This window comes from Oculina patagonica, chromosome 6, assembly GCF_052425735.1.
Source record: "Oculina patagonica isolate OP01 chromosome 6, crgOcupat, whole genome shotgun sequence".
Taxonomy (NCBI): domain Eukaryota; kingdom Metazoa; phylum Cnidaria; class Anthozoa; order Scleractinia; family Oculinidae; genus Oculina; species Oculina patagonica.
Window position 1 is genome coordinate 25,065,324 of NC_135763.1, and position 15,988 is coordinate 25,081,311.

General features: G+C 38.5%; 1 protein-coding gene across 1 annotated transcript in view; it reads left to right on the plus strand.

The window, feature by feature from the left end:
* The window catches only part of LOC144656670 (intermembrane lipid transfer protein VPS13D-like), a 76,200-nt gene that overhangs the window by 16,334 nt on the left and 43,878 nt on the right, over nt 1–15,988 (plus strand). Inside the window, exons 21-36 of the mRNA XM_078516913.1 lie at nt 217–304; nt 1,088–1,212; nt 1,875–2,081; nt 2,965–3,216; nt 4,026–4,162; nt 4,764–6,148; nt 7,010–7,757; nt 9,464–9,668; nt 10,361–10,583; nt 11,118–11,343; nt 11,985–12,198; nt 12,796–12,929; nt 13,162–13,240; nt 13,820–13,977; nt 14,545–14,791; nt 15,370–15,603. Of these exons, the coding sequence (XP_078373039.1) occupies nt 217–304; nt 1,088–1,212; nt 1,875–2,081; nt 2,965–3,216; nt 4,026–4,162; nt 4,764–6,148; nt 7,010–7,757; nt 9,464–9,668; nt 10,361–10,583; nt 11,118–11,343; nt 11,985–12,198; nt 12,796–12,929; nt 13,162–13,240; nt 13,820–13,977; nt 14,545–14,791; nt 15,370–15,603 (4,662 nt within the window). The remainder of the gene's footprint in view (nt 1–216; nt 305–1,087; nt 1,213–1,874; nt 2,082–2,964; nt 3,217–4,025; nt 4,163–4,763; nt 6,149–7,009; nt 7,758–9,463; nt 9,669–10,360; nt 10,584–11,117; nt 11,344–11,984; nt 12,199–12,795; nt 12,930–13,161; nt 13,241–13,819; nt 13,978–14,544; nt 14,792–15,369; nt 15,604–15,988) is intronic.

Sequence of the window (15,988 nt, forward strand, 5' to 3'; positions counted from 1 at the left end):
ATTCGTTTACTTGGTATCAATGATTTAAAAGCCTGTAACACGCTTTTTTAATATTGACATGTAACAGCATCGTAGTGTTGTGGAGATTATTATTTAGCTTCCTATTCTTTGCAAAAAGTCATTTGGTATCATTGCCCACATTGTAGGAAAGTTTGTGAAACTTTTTAAAGGTGCATTGGTACATTTAAATGGATATGTTCTGACTTATGTTTCAAGGGATGGACAGCAGTGTGGATGACTTGTACTATAGTCTGTACAGTAGCAGTGTCACAATTCCTGAGATGGTTAAGGAATCACCAACCAGGTTATTGAACATGGATGTTTATGATTTGGGAAGCATGCATGATACACTCAATATTATTGTACTCTGAATAAAAAGCAGTAAAGTGAACTAGAATCAATTTTAAGTGGTAGAATCAAGTTTAAGCCGTGTTTTTGTGTGTGGAGAAGTTGGAAAAGCTATAAAATTGATATTTCTTATGTTTAAGAAACTTTTTTTTAATAATAATAATCGATATTTTAACAGGGTGACCCCTTCAGTCGCAGGACTGGTATCAACGGGGGCCCTGTGTAAAATAAAACAAATTAAAGTAAAAAAGAGTATGTATAAAATATCTATCTATCTATAAAAACTACTTTAAAGAGATACCACTAAAATTTTGTGTGTGAAGGTTATCGTTTTCGTAATGACATGCAATGTGTTTTCAAGAGCTTTTGTCAAAGAGTAAAGCTTCCAAATTTGAGGTTGTTACCCTTTAACGAACCAGGTTTAAAAAACATAGAAACTTCTTGTACTTTGGGAAAGGAGTGTAACTTTGAAAGAAAAAACCCTACAAGCAAGGTTCAATTCCAAATGAAAAGCGACATTTTTAGAAGCTTTGCGAAATTTTTTGACATTTTCAGAAATCTTCAGGTTAATCTTCAAATAAAATTCCTGACGCTCTTAAGATAAAAATGCCACTCATGTGACTCACAAGACATTGGCAGACAAGAACATTATGAATGATAGGTGACAATACATGATTATGTCTAAAAAGTCTTTTCCTTTAAATTCCTTGAATATTTTGTTTGGTTAATTGTATTTTAGGAGCGTCAGTAGGTCAGCAGTGGACACCACATTAGAAGATAAAACAAAAGAACTTATGGAAGAGTCCAGGATGCTGCTTGTTCAGTTCAGTATTGACAAGGTTTCTCTCGGTGTTCACAGTATGGGTAAGGCTATCTTTCATCTTCCATTTCCGTATTTACAACAGTTACCAAAAAACAGATATGTTATTCAGTCTGGAGAGTCATGTATTCTTAAAGAATAAGGCTTGCTTTTATTGTAACAATTATCTCTGGAGAATAGCGTCTGGTGAAGTGACATGACATTCATTTGTAAAAAGCTAACTATGCAGATACATTTGGTAAAATTATAGTATTGTAATTGCAAAATGATGTCGAGGTAGAAAGAAAAGAATATTCTTAAGAGGTATGATAATAGACGCAGTAACCAGATTGAAAAAAACAACAATAATAACAAAAATTTTGTTATCACAAGGAGCTAATTTCTTGAACATGTATTTGCTAATCCTGTTAGCTAGACGCCATAAATAACAAATAAAAACAACAATCAATAACAGATAAGTTCTTCTTATTTGCATGGTTTTGTTCTTTGCATGGCTTTTCAATGTTTCACAGTGCATCACCTTATTCTACAGATTTGACACTTGTAACGTTTGATTAGCAAAGATGTTTCAGACGTTAACTTGTCATGGTCTCTAGCTTTTAAGTAATCTATATGTTAAGGAAAGGAACAGATAAAATTTGTGTTGAGTCCTGAAATTAAATATCTTTTGGTAGGAACGTTAAAACGTTATTGTTGTATTACATAGGGTGCTTGATCGCTGAACTACAGGTGTTAGGAGTTAAGGCAAACTACATGAAGAGGCCTTATGATTCTACCACGTCGTTTGCTGTCCATGGAGTACATCTTGTTGATGCAATACAGAGCTTTGGGCCTGATTATGAACTACTTTTTTCCTCATGTAAACCACACCCGGCAAAATCTTCAAGTGATACCAGTTTTACCCCAACCAGAAGTAAGTTGCGGGGTATAATGACAATGTTGTAGTTGTTCTACCTACTTCATTCAACTGCATTAGTCAGGACCATATGGCAAAAGCTGGCAACATTAGTAAGACATATAGCTTACCAAGGCATGAAATAGCACACCTGTATGATTTGTACCCATGGCAGAATGCACCATAATGATTTCTTGGTGCACTTTTTTTGGTTCAGTCATTCGTTATCCCTTTTGTTAATGTTGTTTTGGGAAAGGTATTGACTGCTTAACAATGTAGATGTTCAGACTGTGCGAGTAGTATGGTAGGGATGTTTTAGGCCACCTTTTTGGGCTGGAATCTCATGAACATGACAAACCTGTTCAATTGGTTTGAAGAAAATGATATTCCTCCGCATTTTACTAATGAGATCAAGACAATAGCTTAAGATGTCACCCAGTTAATGTATTTCTGCCCTCGCTATTGAGATTCCTGCCCAAAAACGTGGCCTAAACATCCCTACCGCACTACTTGTGCAAATACATGGATAATCCGAAGTACAGTCAAACCTCCCCATACCGTATCATACGGACATTTCCTCTTTATTAGCGACCGTTCAGTTGGGCCTAGTGAAATCAGAATAACGGACACTCAGCTCAGCTCCCCTAGTTTTATTTCAAAATTCTTACATTGTCTTTATTACGTAATTATTATAGACTGAGGACAGACGTTAACCCTTTTACCAGGCCATACTCAGGCCGGCCCAGAGGCAAACCTCCAGTTAATTGATCTAGTTTAAACTTAAAGTAACTAATAAAACCCTATGGTCTTTTACCAGGTAGCCATTACAAGCATAACTTCATGTGGTGCTGTTTATGTTTGAATTTTTTTAAAATGAAACTTTGCTGTTGTTACTTTCTAGGTGAGAAATCCTTTACTGAGACGGTGAGTAGTGCGTTTTCCATGGTAGCTGACTTGGTGAGACCAGGTTCCAAGAGAAAGTTGCAAGACAGTGATGTTTCATTTTCAAGTGAGACAACGGCCGTCATGGAGGAAGAGGATCTTATCACGTTTGATTACCAGCACTTTGATGCTGATAGCCCTTCTACTAAAAGCACCGATGGCAATGGTTTAAACCTTGCCAACCTGCAGTTTAACACACTCAATGTGATTGGTACGTTAATTGTAAGATATGATATCTTTTTGCATGTAGGATCCTTTGCCATGTCATGCATGTGTTCTATATACCAGAAATATCATACCACATGTGACTTACAGTTTCAGTAGACATGGCCTGACACATAATTATCTTGATAAATACCTTTGCGTTTAGATTGATGCATCATTAACAAAAACTTGCCTTCATTTTGTCGTTCAGAGTCATATTACGAACATATCTGCAAAACATGTTATTATGCATTGAATGTAAACAACTGAGACGTTTACTGAATAAGTGTCCAAGTGCATGTTGCCAGATTTTGAAACTCTTCAGCTTGAAACTGTAGTTCTGCTCAGTTGCTCATCTATCCAATAATTTAGTTGAAACTCTCGTTACAGACACCTACAATACGGACATCTCCCTGTTACCAGACAGTTCACTTGGCCTAAAAAAGACCAAAATTAGTACAAAACTTTATCTCTGTAATACGGACGTCTCCATAATAAAGACGTTTTTCCCGCCAAGGGGGGGGGGGGTGCTGTGGCTGTTTGTGGGGGGGGGGGGGGGGGTCTCAAAAAAAAAAAAAAAAACCCCCCCCCCCCCCCCCCCTTCACTGTCCCTTTAGTGTCTGTATTAAAGAGGTTTTACAGATTCAGAAATGACATTATGGAAAAGTAATGCTATCTAAAAAGTGTAGCGGGTAAAGTTAATGTTTTTTGTTCCTGTTAAAGGAAAAACTTCAAAGTTTAGTCGGGATACCTTATTACTTCAGCTGGTGGAGTTCATTTGTTAATTGAACCATTCACGATTTCTTTTGATCGCAGCTAACCAGGAAACTCTGGCAGCATTAGTTCAGTTCTTTAGCACTGCATTCTCGTCTGGTGAATCTGGAGCCAGTTATGGAGACTTGCCAACAGTGCAAGAGGAACCTGTTATGGATTCATACCAACCACAGGCAGAAGTAAGTCAGTGAATAATAAAGATGGTACCTATCCCCCACCCGGGGGGAAGGAAAAAAAAAAAAGAAAGTTAAAGCTGTGTGATAAATAATGAAGACAAATTGTTAAAAATAAGCATGGGACAAAGAAAAAATGTGAGTCCTCGACGGGAATCGAACCCATGGCCTCCTAGATACCGGTTGGGCGCTCAAACCAACTGAGCTATGAGAGACTCGTGGTGAGCTAAGCCATTACTAGGTTGATATGTGACAAGCGTCCTGCATACTGCTAGGATCAGCAGTGTCGAAATCATCAAGTGCGTAGTGAATAATAAAGATGGTAAATTTTTAGAGTATGTAGTGAATAATAAAGATGGTGATTTTTGCAGAGGTTTACATTCACTTGGATTATTTCTTTGTCCCATGCTCGTGTCATTGTTAAACAATTCATCTTCAGAAGTAAGTCACATCTTACGGTAAATTTGATTTATTCAGCAAGTAGAGCTTTTTCTTCTGCTTGTTAGATAAGTTGTTAAAAGTGGTACTGAACAAATCTATGCGATTTCCTACAGTGCTTTATAACGTTTAATGTTTGGCATCTTCATTATTTATTGTCGTCTTTCAGGAGCAGTTGTCTGATGTTACAGAGGTCAATGCTTCATTCAAGTCCATCAGTATTCTTTTGATACGAAGCATCAAGCTTAATGGAGTAAAATCAGTACGAAAAGTTGCAGAAGTGTCTGTTAGCGAAGTTCAGCTCAACGCATCTCTTGGGGAAAGTCAGCGAATCGATGGCTCTCTTGGAGGTCTGAGAATTGCGGATCTCACTCCAGAGGGTTCTCTGCATCGTTCAGTGTACACATGTGGCAGTTTGTCCAATGGAGATCTTTCTTTAAGAGATTCTTCTTTTCTGTGGTCATTACCAGAAGATATGCAAGATGGCCCTAGTGATCGCAGAGCATTTACATTTACACTGCTGATTCCAAAAAAGGGTGGACAATGTCCAAATATTATCGTGGAAGTACCCACTGATAAAGACATGGATACTGCAGAAATTATAAGGAACATTCAGTTAAACGTGCACATGGCCTCTGCTCAGTATACTCACACGCATAGGTTTCTTTCTGAACTTTTGCTATCAGCAGGGGATTATGCTGAGTATGCTGCCCAGTTTGGAGAGAGCTTGCGTCAAGCTGCCAGCAGTGTGGCCATGGGTCTTGTCAGTAAGAAGAGAGCACTGGCAGAAGGACTTGATTACCTTTCGTCCTCATTTGTAACCACTGGTGGACAAGAAGAAAGGAGTCTTGGAAGTCGTCAAGGAAGCATTCTATTTGAAAGTGACATTGATGTTCTTCAAGACAGCTGCGACTTTGTGGACAGTGCTCCTCTGAAGCCCAATAGAAGAGTTTACATTTGTATCACAGTTGACTCTCCTGTTGTTCAGTTACCAAAGTCATCCTCAAGTACAGAGATGCTTGTTGCTCATTTGGGTAAAATCACTATAAGAAACACGCACTTGATCGAAGTCGTAGAAGAGGAAAGTGATACAGGACACCTAACAGGTGTTGAGCACGACATTGATCGAGTGTTTGTGGAAATAAAGGACATGAGCTTGTACTGTTTGACAATGGACACAAGTCGATCAGGAAGGACTTCATCTTCATCCAATGCAGAATCATTTACTGGCAGAAACATCCTGCAATCGCCAAAATCCAGCAGCACGCACATTCTCCACAAAACAGCATTTGAACTTATGATTGATCGTCGATCAGAAGATGTTGGTTCATTGGGTATGTCACTGAACTTGAAAAAGCCAACAATTCACATCTCGGCAAAAGTTGCCACTCCCCTGCAGGTTGAACTGTCGACTCATTCCTACCATCAGTTGCTTGACACCATTGACAACATTGGTGGCAGTAAGGAGACAGTACCGGTTCCTCCACCTGCCGGGATGCAAACCTCGTCTGTTGCTAGTCCCACTTCTCAATCACCAAGCACCCTTTCCCCAAGGTAGAATAAAATGTGTGCATGTGACTGTTATATCTATTTATGTGAATTATGTATGCGCTTTTAGCCATCCTTGATCTGTGACGTATTGTCAGCGAAAATTGATTTGAACGGTACATGCTAAAGATCATGATATCTAACAATAAAAAAAAAAAAACGTTTAAAACAGATCTAAAATGTTAAAAAAGAAAAACAACTGAATTTTTGACTACCTTCTGCGATCCTCTTCAGAGAAACGACTCTGCAAGAGTAAGAGAATGCAAATATGCAAGCCTGTTGTTCGTTGTCCCCTAGGGACGCAACCACTGACGCAATAACCCTTGGGAAGGGTGATCTTTCATTAACAGAGTTTTTTTTTTCAGAATGGGTGCAATGACTCTAGAAATAACCTTTTGTCTAGGTTGTTACTAGGTTGTAAATAACCTTTTGTCTAGGTTGTCTAGGATTCACGCCTGTTTCCATAATGCTGGCATAATTAGGGTGTATGTTGTGGCCAGTGGTTTCGCATGTTCTTTTAGATCGTGTGGTTGTTTCCTGCTACATTGTTGTATTTGTTGTGGTTTAAATTTGTTTTTGGTGTGAAATTTTATAGGCTGCTTTGATTTCTATTTTCTTTTGCTTCATTTAGTTATGATATGCAAATAGGTATAAAGAAAAGATAAAAAACTCAAACCGGATTGAAATTTAAACACAAAACCCAAATCAAATTTAAATCACCGAATGCGTCTCGCAGAAAACTACTGTTTTAGAGTGCTACTTAAAGAAGAAGGATAGCGTCTCAGTTGATTGACCTGGGAAATAAATTTTAATAACGTTTCAGTTTTCTGAATTGTTAACTCGTTAAATATCATGTTTTCTTTCCAGTGCATCAGCGTCAAATTTGGAAGCTTGCATTCCAGAAAAGGTCTTGCCAGAGAAGCATGTTTCATTTGTACCAAATGTTACTTTCGGTGAAAATGTTGACGGTGAGATGCCTGATGAATCAACTACTGAATTTGAAAGTGAATCTGAGGAACCTACACCAATACAAGCTCTTTTTGAAGTGCCACACTTCAGCATCAAGCTTTGTGGTGAACTCAACAAAGTTGATCATGATTTTGTAGACATAATGTTTTATGAATTTAGTCTCCGTTATGAGCACACCAAACCAACAGTGACTTTGTTTGATGTCTCGCTTGGTGGACTTCTTGTTGAAGATCTTCTTCAAGAACCAGAATCTCCCTATCGACATTTAATTTCTTCTTCGGCTCCGCGTCAGTTTCACTTCAGGGAACGCTCCCTCTCTGCTTATCCTTCAAGCCTTTCCTCATCTTGCCCTGTTGTATCAGAAGCTGGGCTACACTCAAATTTTTCTTCATCTCTGCCACACTGCCTTTCTACTTCTCCCAAGCAGGGGCCTTTTCGTTCATTGGCTCCTCTACGACCACTGTTGAAGAATCAGAAATTTCCTTCTATGCCCTCTGTTAATGTCTCCACGGACAGTGACTCCTCAATGGAGGACATGGGAACTTCAAGTATTGTGATGAAAGAAAAGAAAGGGAATAACCTTGTCCACATTAGCGTTCTATTGGTTGACAAGAAAGATGATGAGTTTACTACCAAGTACAGTTCGGTAGGTGCCCTGCTGTCTGTGAGTAAATGTTTGCATTATTTTCTTTAGCTAGCGAGATGCATAACAGCTCGAACTGATAGCCAATAACTTGCGGTTTGTATCTTGACTAGTAATTGACCTTGTCACGGTTTTTGACGTCATCCTGACATGGTAGGCAACGCTGTCAGAATTTACAGTACAGTGTTTGTATGGGAATCCGTTGGCAAATATTTTTTTTTTCAAATATTAATTTCTGGACAACTTATGAATCGTAAAGTAAAGATACATGTACTAGGCAGAAGACTTTATTCACCAAAATTGATTTGAAGGATAATGCTGGGCTAGAAAGCGCTCAGTTACGTTTTAGTTTTCCATACACGTCTATATTTTTTTATAAAATAGCAAAAGTCGTGCGCTGATTAAAAATTTGTTTCTATACTCGATGGAGACACAGTTTCGGACACAGCAATCAAATCACGGCGGAAATAAGCAAGCAACAACAACTAAGAATTTACAAATTTTAATGTCACAGCTGACAAAAACCAGGTTAAGACTAAACAAATATTTGCACACTTGGAAACAAGCGAGTAAGATGTTTGCAGATCCCTCACACACAAAAATAGTCTGTGAAAGAAATATCGAAGCGGCTGACCTAAAGAAGTGATGGCGCAACTCACTCCACTAGGCTTTGCAGCACCAGAATATTCACGCCCTCAACGGACAAGATACACCAGAGCCGAGTCACAAAAAAAATATGTACTTTCACCTCCAAGGTTGGTCCGACGGCAGCGTCGTCTCGAAACCATCGGTAGTGAGAGGAAACCACAGTCTACTCCTTCCAGTGTGACTTCAGTTTACCACGGCTTTTCTTGTTTTTTTTTTTAACAAAAAATATTCAAGACTCCCTTGTTATGACCCGGTAGTTTTTAGCACTTATTTGCTTTTGCGTTTTCTTCTTCTAAAAAAAGAAGTTTCCGCGTTAATGGAAAGAGACACCCTCGACCTTCCCACAGCACCCCCCCCCACTACCGACGGCATTTTTCTATTTCTTAATTCCCAAGAAACGCGTCAACTCATTGAACCGGAACGTAATTTGCAGAGAAAATAATAGAAAAGTATGGAAAATTAAAACGGAACTGAACGTTTTCTAGCACAGCTACATCAGTCAATTTGGAGATTCCTTAATATCTTAACTTTACGATTCGTAAATTGTGCAGAATTCAATTTGTGAAAAAATTATCGGATTCCCATACAAACACTGTTAATTCTGACGGCATTGCCTCGCCTAACAGTCAATCTTTGGTGCAAGCTGCAGTTTATGATTTTGTTTGTTTTGTGCTAATGAAGGCGTCCATGGGATAGAAAATCTTACATGTCAGCTTGCTTCATACCACAGACGAAGACATGCAAGTTAAAGTAAACGCTGTTTTGTTGTTGTGTACTATAATTATTTTTCAAAAGGATTAACGTAGATAGTTACAGAAAGATATCCGTTATTTATACACGATGAATAAAGTCTTTTGGGGTTAAAAAAGTAAAATGACATTCAATGGTATGTGTGACTTGCATAATTGGGTGTTTATGATGATAAAGCTTTTTTTTTAAAAAATCACTAAGTACCGAATACATCCTTCATCCTGTAATGGTATATAGCTGTATCAATTTTTTGCTAAGTAGATTTTTTTGCTGAGTAGATCATCATAATTTAAATAACTTATTTTTAACAGGTAAACCGTTTCATAAATGTGGACTTCAACTCACTGGAAGCAAATTTGAATTTACAAACCTGGGTTATCGTCTTAGAGTTTTTTGGAATTGGAGTGCCACAGCAGCCCCCTACCTCCCAACCCTCAAGTCCAAACACCACATCTCCACAGCCTCATCAGTGGAACGAGGCTGTCAATGAAAATCAGCAGCTGAGTCAAATGGAAGGTAGGTAGAGTATTGTCAATGTAGTGTGTGAATTTGCAGCTTCTAGCCAATGATTGGAGGTTAAGACCAGGACTGGAGTTTTATTTTCAAAGTACAGGTACTTGTAATACTGAGCACTGGCTTGTAAAACGCAATTATGTATTTATGAAAAATAAAGGCAATTGAATTTAACACTGACTGTACATTAAGGTTTTTATATTAATGGTTTTTTAAGAGTAGGATAAACCCTGACAAATCGTACCCATTCTTTTCGCAAATGCATTTCTTGGTGGTCACCACAAACGGTATCCAGATACGATATACATGTACATTCTGATTCAGTCCAAAGGAATTATAATATATTTATTCCAATAGTAAACACAAGATCTCTTTGCCTTACGTCTATCTGTGTATAACGTTTTCAATTTTCAAGCTTCCTTTTGAGAGTTTTTGTTTGTTACGACTGATGTGTATAGTGCAAGGTAACGGATTTATAAGAGAAGTCGGATGTACACTGCAACAAATATTTTGCCCAAGCTGTACAAATTGCGGCTTTTATAACAGGCACCAGATGCACTACAAAATTTTATAGTGGAAGTAAGAAAGCTCATTCTATCAAGGTTGAACTGTAAAGAATTATCATATTTTTTTAAATTTAAACTAAGTGCAAGGCCTTTGACATGATAGATACTTGTGTTTTTTTTTGTTCAAAGCTGCAGAACAGACTGAGAATGAAAGCATCAACACAGATGTCAAATTTCAAGTGTCGGCTCTGACTCTGACGTTAAGCAAGACAAGATATCCCATCGCCAAAGTCAAGGCTTTTGGTCTTTTTACACATATCAACATGCAAGATGGAAACTTTGCTGCTAAGGGAAGATTGTCCAGCATGTCAGTTACAGACATGTCTCCACATGGAACTTTGTACAGAGAAAAGTAAGTTTCTTTAATTTCCCTATGTTGTACATGGACGTAACTGCCTTTACTCGCTGCGAGATGTGGCTCAAGACCAGGTAAGCTTTACCCACATTAAGGTTTCCTGGTTTCTGATGGGGCGTGGTCTATGACAATAAAAAAACGTCCTGAAAGCGGGCACTTATTTTGAGTGGACACCAAGTTATCGTCCCAGTCAGACACAAAACTGCATTTAAAATCTTCGATAAGTGGAGATCTCCTTGAAGGAGATGCTGTCAGACAGTCTCTAAGGTTATGGAAGATTTCGAAAAATGGGAGTTGTGGAAGAGTAAATTTCCATTATAGTACCATTTCTTTTAGTCTGCCTAAATCCAATTTTTGCAATTAAAAGTGTGATTTTGAATCCATTCTTCGGATTACACACTGAATGATATACTTGAGAGATTGTTTACACTGGTGTTGGAGTATGGTTTCATTTTGCGTCACAATCAAGTGAGACACTTTGCTTCAGTTTAGTATTTGTACATCCAACTTGATGCTTTTTGTTATTATCAGGTTTACAACATTTGGAGAGGAAGCGCTAAGTTTTGATTTTTTCAAGTATGGTGCCCCTGATCCTGACTTACTAAGGGCAAATGACATGAGTCTCAAGTTACGGATGTCATCTGTGCAGTATGTGCACACCAAGCGATTCCAGACAGAGTTGGTGGTGTTCTTTCAACACTATCTACAGCTACAGGAGGTGTTAGGCAGGATGAGGGCTGCTTCTGAAGGAAACGAGGTAACTAACAAGTTGAGACATAAAGTTTTAATCGATACGTTTCCATGTCAGGGAGATGCATAGCCCGCGGAAGGGGCTCATACGAACTTAGTCATCGTTTTAATTAAGTATAAGACAAATTGGCCTGGCACATTATTCAAGGTGTTCTTTAGGTAGAAAACGCAAGGCAGGCCCTTACCTTACAAACGCACGCAACATAATGTAATTTCAAGCTGGCATTGGTGTTAAATAGATAAGACATGTATGTCCATGACTGAATGTGTGTATTATATATTACACGGTTTTGGTTTGTTGGCGTAAAGATTCTTCTGCTGAGAATTCATAGGCAGATGAGATTCCTTGTCACCAGCAAGGTCAAATTTAATTTCAAGACAGAGCTTTCTGGACTTATCCAAGTCTCTTTCACAAACGAGAGAGAATTTTGTTTCATTCTGCTCATGAAGCTAATGTATAGGCTTGGAATCAAAACCTGTGTGATCTTTCCAGTGTTGGTTGATTTTCATGCTGCTTAAACGAGAAGAAGTGAACGCAAAATAGGAATGTGTGGTACGAATGCTAATAAGCTCTTGTCTCCACGTCTTATAGTAAAGTTGTTGTGAACTCCTACCTGTGTAAACATAGTGTCTCGGTTGCCATTACAGGTTTCATGGATGTTTGGAAGAGGAACTCGAGTAGCACTTGACATCAAGGCTGGCAATCCTGTCATTCTTGTACCACGCTCAGCTAAGTCTTCTCACATGCTGGTAGCTGACCTTGGTAACCTTACTGTTGCTAATGGTTTTCTTTGGGAAGGGTCGCCTGGTACATTGGCACATTGTAAAAACAGGCAAAGATCACAATCACAGACAGATTCTGGTAGGTCTTACTTTGTTATTGAGGACGTTCGCGCAAATATTTCCTAGTCAATAGATTTGTTTAAAATTTCACTGCGGTCAGATAATGAGTTACTTGTGTCAGAAATGTAAAAAAAGTTGGGTCACCTACTTCGTTTCAGAGAAAAATTGGCGCACTTATTCATCCTGGTCTTCACGGTGTGTATGGTATAAATTATGGAAGAGTCAACGGAGGCAAACAATCTTAGTCATATTTTGTAAAAGTGCGTCTGTGTGATAACTCCTAGTGTTATCATCCCATCCTTTTTGGAAGATTTAACCGTAAAAGAGGCATTTGAAACTGTCAGACGGCAAAACGAAATACTCCAAAAGCGGAACTCGGACGCATGTAGGTCGAAAAAAAAATCAATTGTTTTTGTCCGTAGATACATGTAATCGTTTATCCATTAAAAAAGTAAGGGTCACCGACCATGATCCGAGAGAGTAAACTGCTAGCGAAGTCATTTATTTCAGGAATGAATGAGAACAAGGTATAATAGTATAAAGGACCAAAGATCTGCAGTTGTCATTTAGTGTTACTTGCTTGTCATGTTCACAATTTTTACCTATTTGCTTGTAGGACTTTCTCGCCCACGTCATACCTGCTTGCTAGACAGTATGCACATTGAATTGGTGGACATGGATCTGTTTACAGCCACAAGAGTAAATGCCAACAATCAGCAGGCCACCTCGGAATTCTCCTACAGAAGCCAGGTGAGAAACTGAAGCTATAAGCCAAATAGACTCATGCATGTCTGTCTGTCTGTCTGTCTGTCTGTCTGTCTGTCTGTCTGTCTGTCTGTCTGTGTGTCTGTCTGTCTGTGTGTCTGTCTGTCTGTTTGTCTGTCAGTCAGTCGGTCTGTCTGTCTGTCTGTCTGTCTGTCTGTCCCTTAAGATTATCTCATTGTGATACTGGTAGTTCTTTTGTTTGCTTGGTTGATTGCAGGGCTTAAAGCTTTTGAAGGAGAAGTGCAGACTGAATTTAACTGTAGAAAGAAACTTGGACTGGGCATTTAGTAGAGCAGGTACTTTTGATACGAGTTAATACATGCTTGTACAATGTACTTTTAATCAGCAAGGGAAAAGTTTTACAAGTTACCTTTTACTTCTCAAAACCTCTTGTACTATAGGACACAACGTCTGATGCATCTCACCTTACAACAGAGAAAGAAACGTAGTTTAAAACTGAAATGGATCTACCAGAAAGTTTTATAGCAGTGAATGGTAGTGAATCATGAATGACTTCACTAGTGTGATATTGAGCGTAGAAAGTGTCTCCAAAGAGAGCAAAATCCTTTTACAATTTCAAACAATACAATTGCAATAACATGACCACAATCACCAGAAGAAACAAAGCTCAACCAAGTGGTGAACATGAAATCAAAATAACTATGTTGTCATCTTACTAAATTAGGCTAAAGGTGGAGAAACCTGCCAGAGCACTGAATGAGACTAATCGATTGAGAAATCCCACACTGTTAGAACATAGTTAAAACAAGCTGTGGTGTATAAGGTTAACGGCAGCCTGATACTTTATTTGAGATAACTTACTTAGTTGTGTGTCAGAAAACAAAGGAGCTGTTAAACTTATAAATATGTTTCAGTTCCGGATTTCAACTTCAGTGGACGCTTGTCTTCAGTGTGTGCGTCTTTGGATTATTCCCAGTACTGTTTCATCCTTGGAATGCTGGGGGAAAACCTTGGAGAACCTCTTGAAGAATTTGAGAGACCATCTTCTGTTATCCAAGATCCACTTGGAAAGGTGATTGTACACCAGGTAAGGGCTTCTGTCTTCGTTAGTTTACCCTTAAGTCACAAAGTCTTTTTTTCTTTGAGCATGTGCTTTAATTGGTATAGTGGTTCGTCAGTGCTGCTCAGCTGACAAGTTACATCTCTGGAATGTTATCCATGAACTTTTCAAAATCTCAAAAAGTCTTTACATTTGAAGCAGCTGTGGACAAATGGTTATATAGCCCTTTTTAGTTTCAAAGTGTCGTAGTGTCAGTGGCATAGTTATCCACGAGGCAACTAGATTCAGGTTAAGAATACCGGGAAGATATGAGCTGTTTGGAATGAGGATAAAAGTCATGTAGGAGCAGTAGAATGTACACACAGTCCTCAATAGAGACAGTTCGACCTCTCTAGTCGTAACGCCACTAAGGTTTTAAAACAACATAACATAGCTAGAAAGCTAATGGAAAATTTAGTTATTTTACCAAGTTTGAAAGTTTTAATGTAGCAACGTTTACAGATACTTAACTTTTAGTTAAGTGTGGTAACTCTTGCATTACATTTTCGTAACAATTAATTTTATCATTTTTTTATTTAGCCTCCAGAGGCAGAGGAAGTATGGACAAGTCTGCGAATGAGTATTGATCTAGTCAATGTAAGTTTGGAGCTTCTCCCTATACAACTGTTTGAGCATCCAGAGGAGAATGCAGACCACACTCAGCTCCCATCTTTGGCCAGGATTGACTTCATCAAATCCAAGTTTGAGTTTGAATCTTTTTCTGATTGGTCAAAAACCATCGATTTGGTGTCTGAAGAGGTCATCTTTGAAGATACCAGGCAGAAAGGTAACTATTATACAAATGTACATTTGTCTGCTGGGATTATTTCCATGATGCACTGATATGTCACAAAGCTCGTCAAATAAAATGAAAAGTGATAATACTCTTTTGACTATTGTATCTATGACACTGTGATGCGAATTAATTGAATGCTCCCCTATCATTTGCGTTGTAATGGTCTTTGCATTACTCATACCAGTACCACTGATAAGCGACTCTGATGTGCCAGAGAGTAGAAAAGCCTCTGCTGATTCTGGCTGTCTTTCAGTTATAGAATGACACTATAAATTCTAAAACAATTAAAAAGATTTCAATCAACAACGGTAAACAGGGCTCATCAGACTCATGATTAATTTAACAGTGCATCATCATCGAAAATTATATTTGCTAAACAAACGTCCGTTCAAAGGCTAGCAAGGCTTACAAAATAACTTGAACGAGATCAAAGTGTTGGTAAATGAGTAAAAAAAATCTTATCTAAAATCATGCTTGAAGAGTACATCTTCAGTTAGGAAAAGTTAAAAGTCATTAATTTTTCTACGTCAGGCAGTTGAAATCATAGTTTTTCTTGCTCCTATTCTAAGGTTTGGACCTGGATGATTCTGATTCATGTATCTTCACTGAGGTTCTGTTACCAAGGAGATCAGCATCAGCTCAGGAGCAGGAGGACTCTCTTCAATTCGAGGTTCACTACAGAGACACAACAAGAAAGACCCTGCTAACATTTCTGTTTAATCACAGTCGTATCATGCTGATTATCGACTACCTACTGGATACTTACAACTTCATCATGTGTCGGATGTTCAAACCCAGTACAGGTTTGCAAATTATATCGACTGGTCATATTTTATATGTACTAGAAACAGAGTGATTGGCAGTGGTTATTTGGTACAGTGAACCTCTGCTAAATAAGAGGCATTTCCTGTATAGCAGACATCTCCGGTTGGCAGACACTTAGGTGGAATCAACTGACGCCTAATTTTTACTTGCGTTAACCTGCGTGAAAAAATTAGAGACAATTAGAGACGACTTGTGTACACATTTACGCAAGTGGTTCATTCATTGTCTCTAAATTTTTTTACGCACGTAAACGCACGTAAAAATTTACGTGTCAGTGGAAATCTAGCCCCACTCACTTTTTTGTGGTACTATGTCCGCTTATAGGGGGTTCCACTGTGGATAAGCCATTACCGAGTTGCCGTT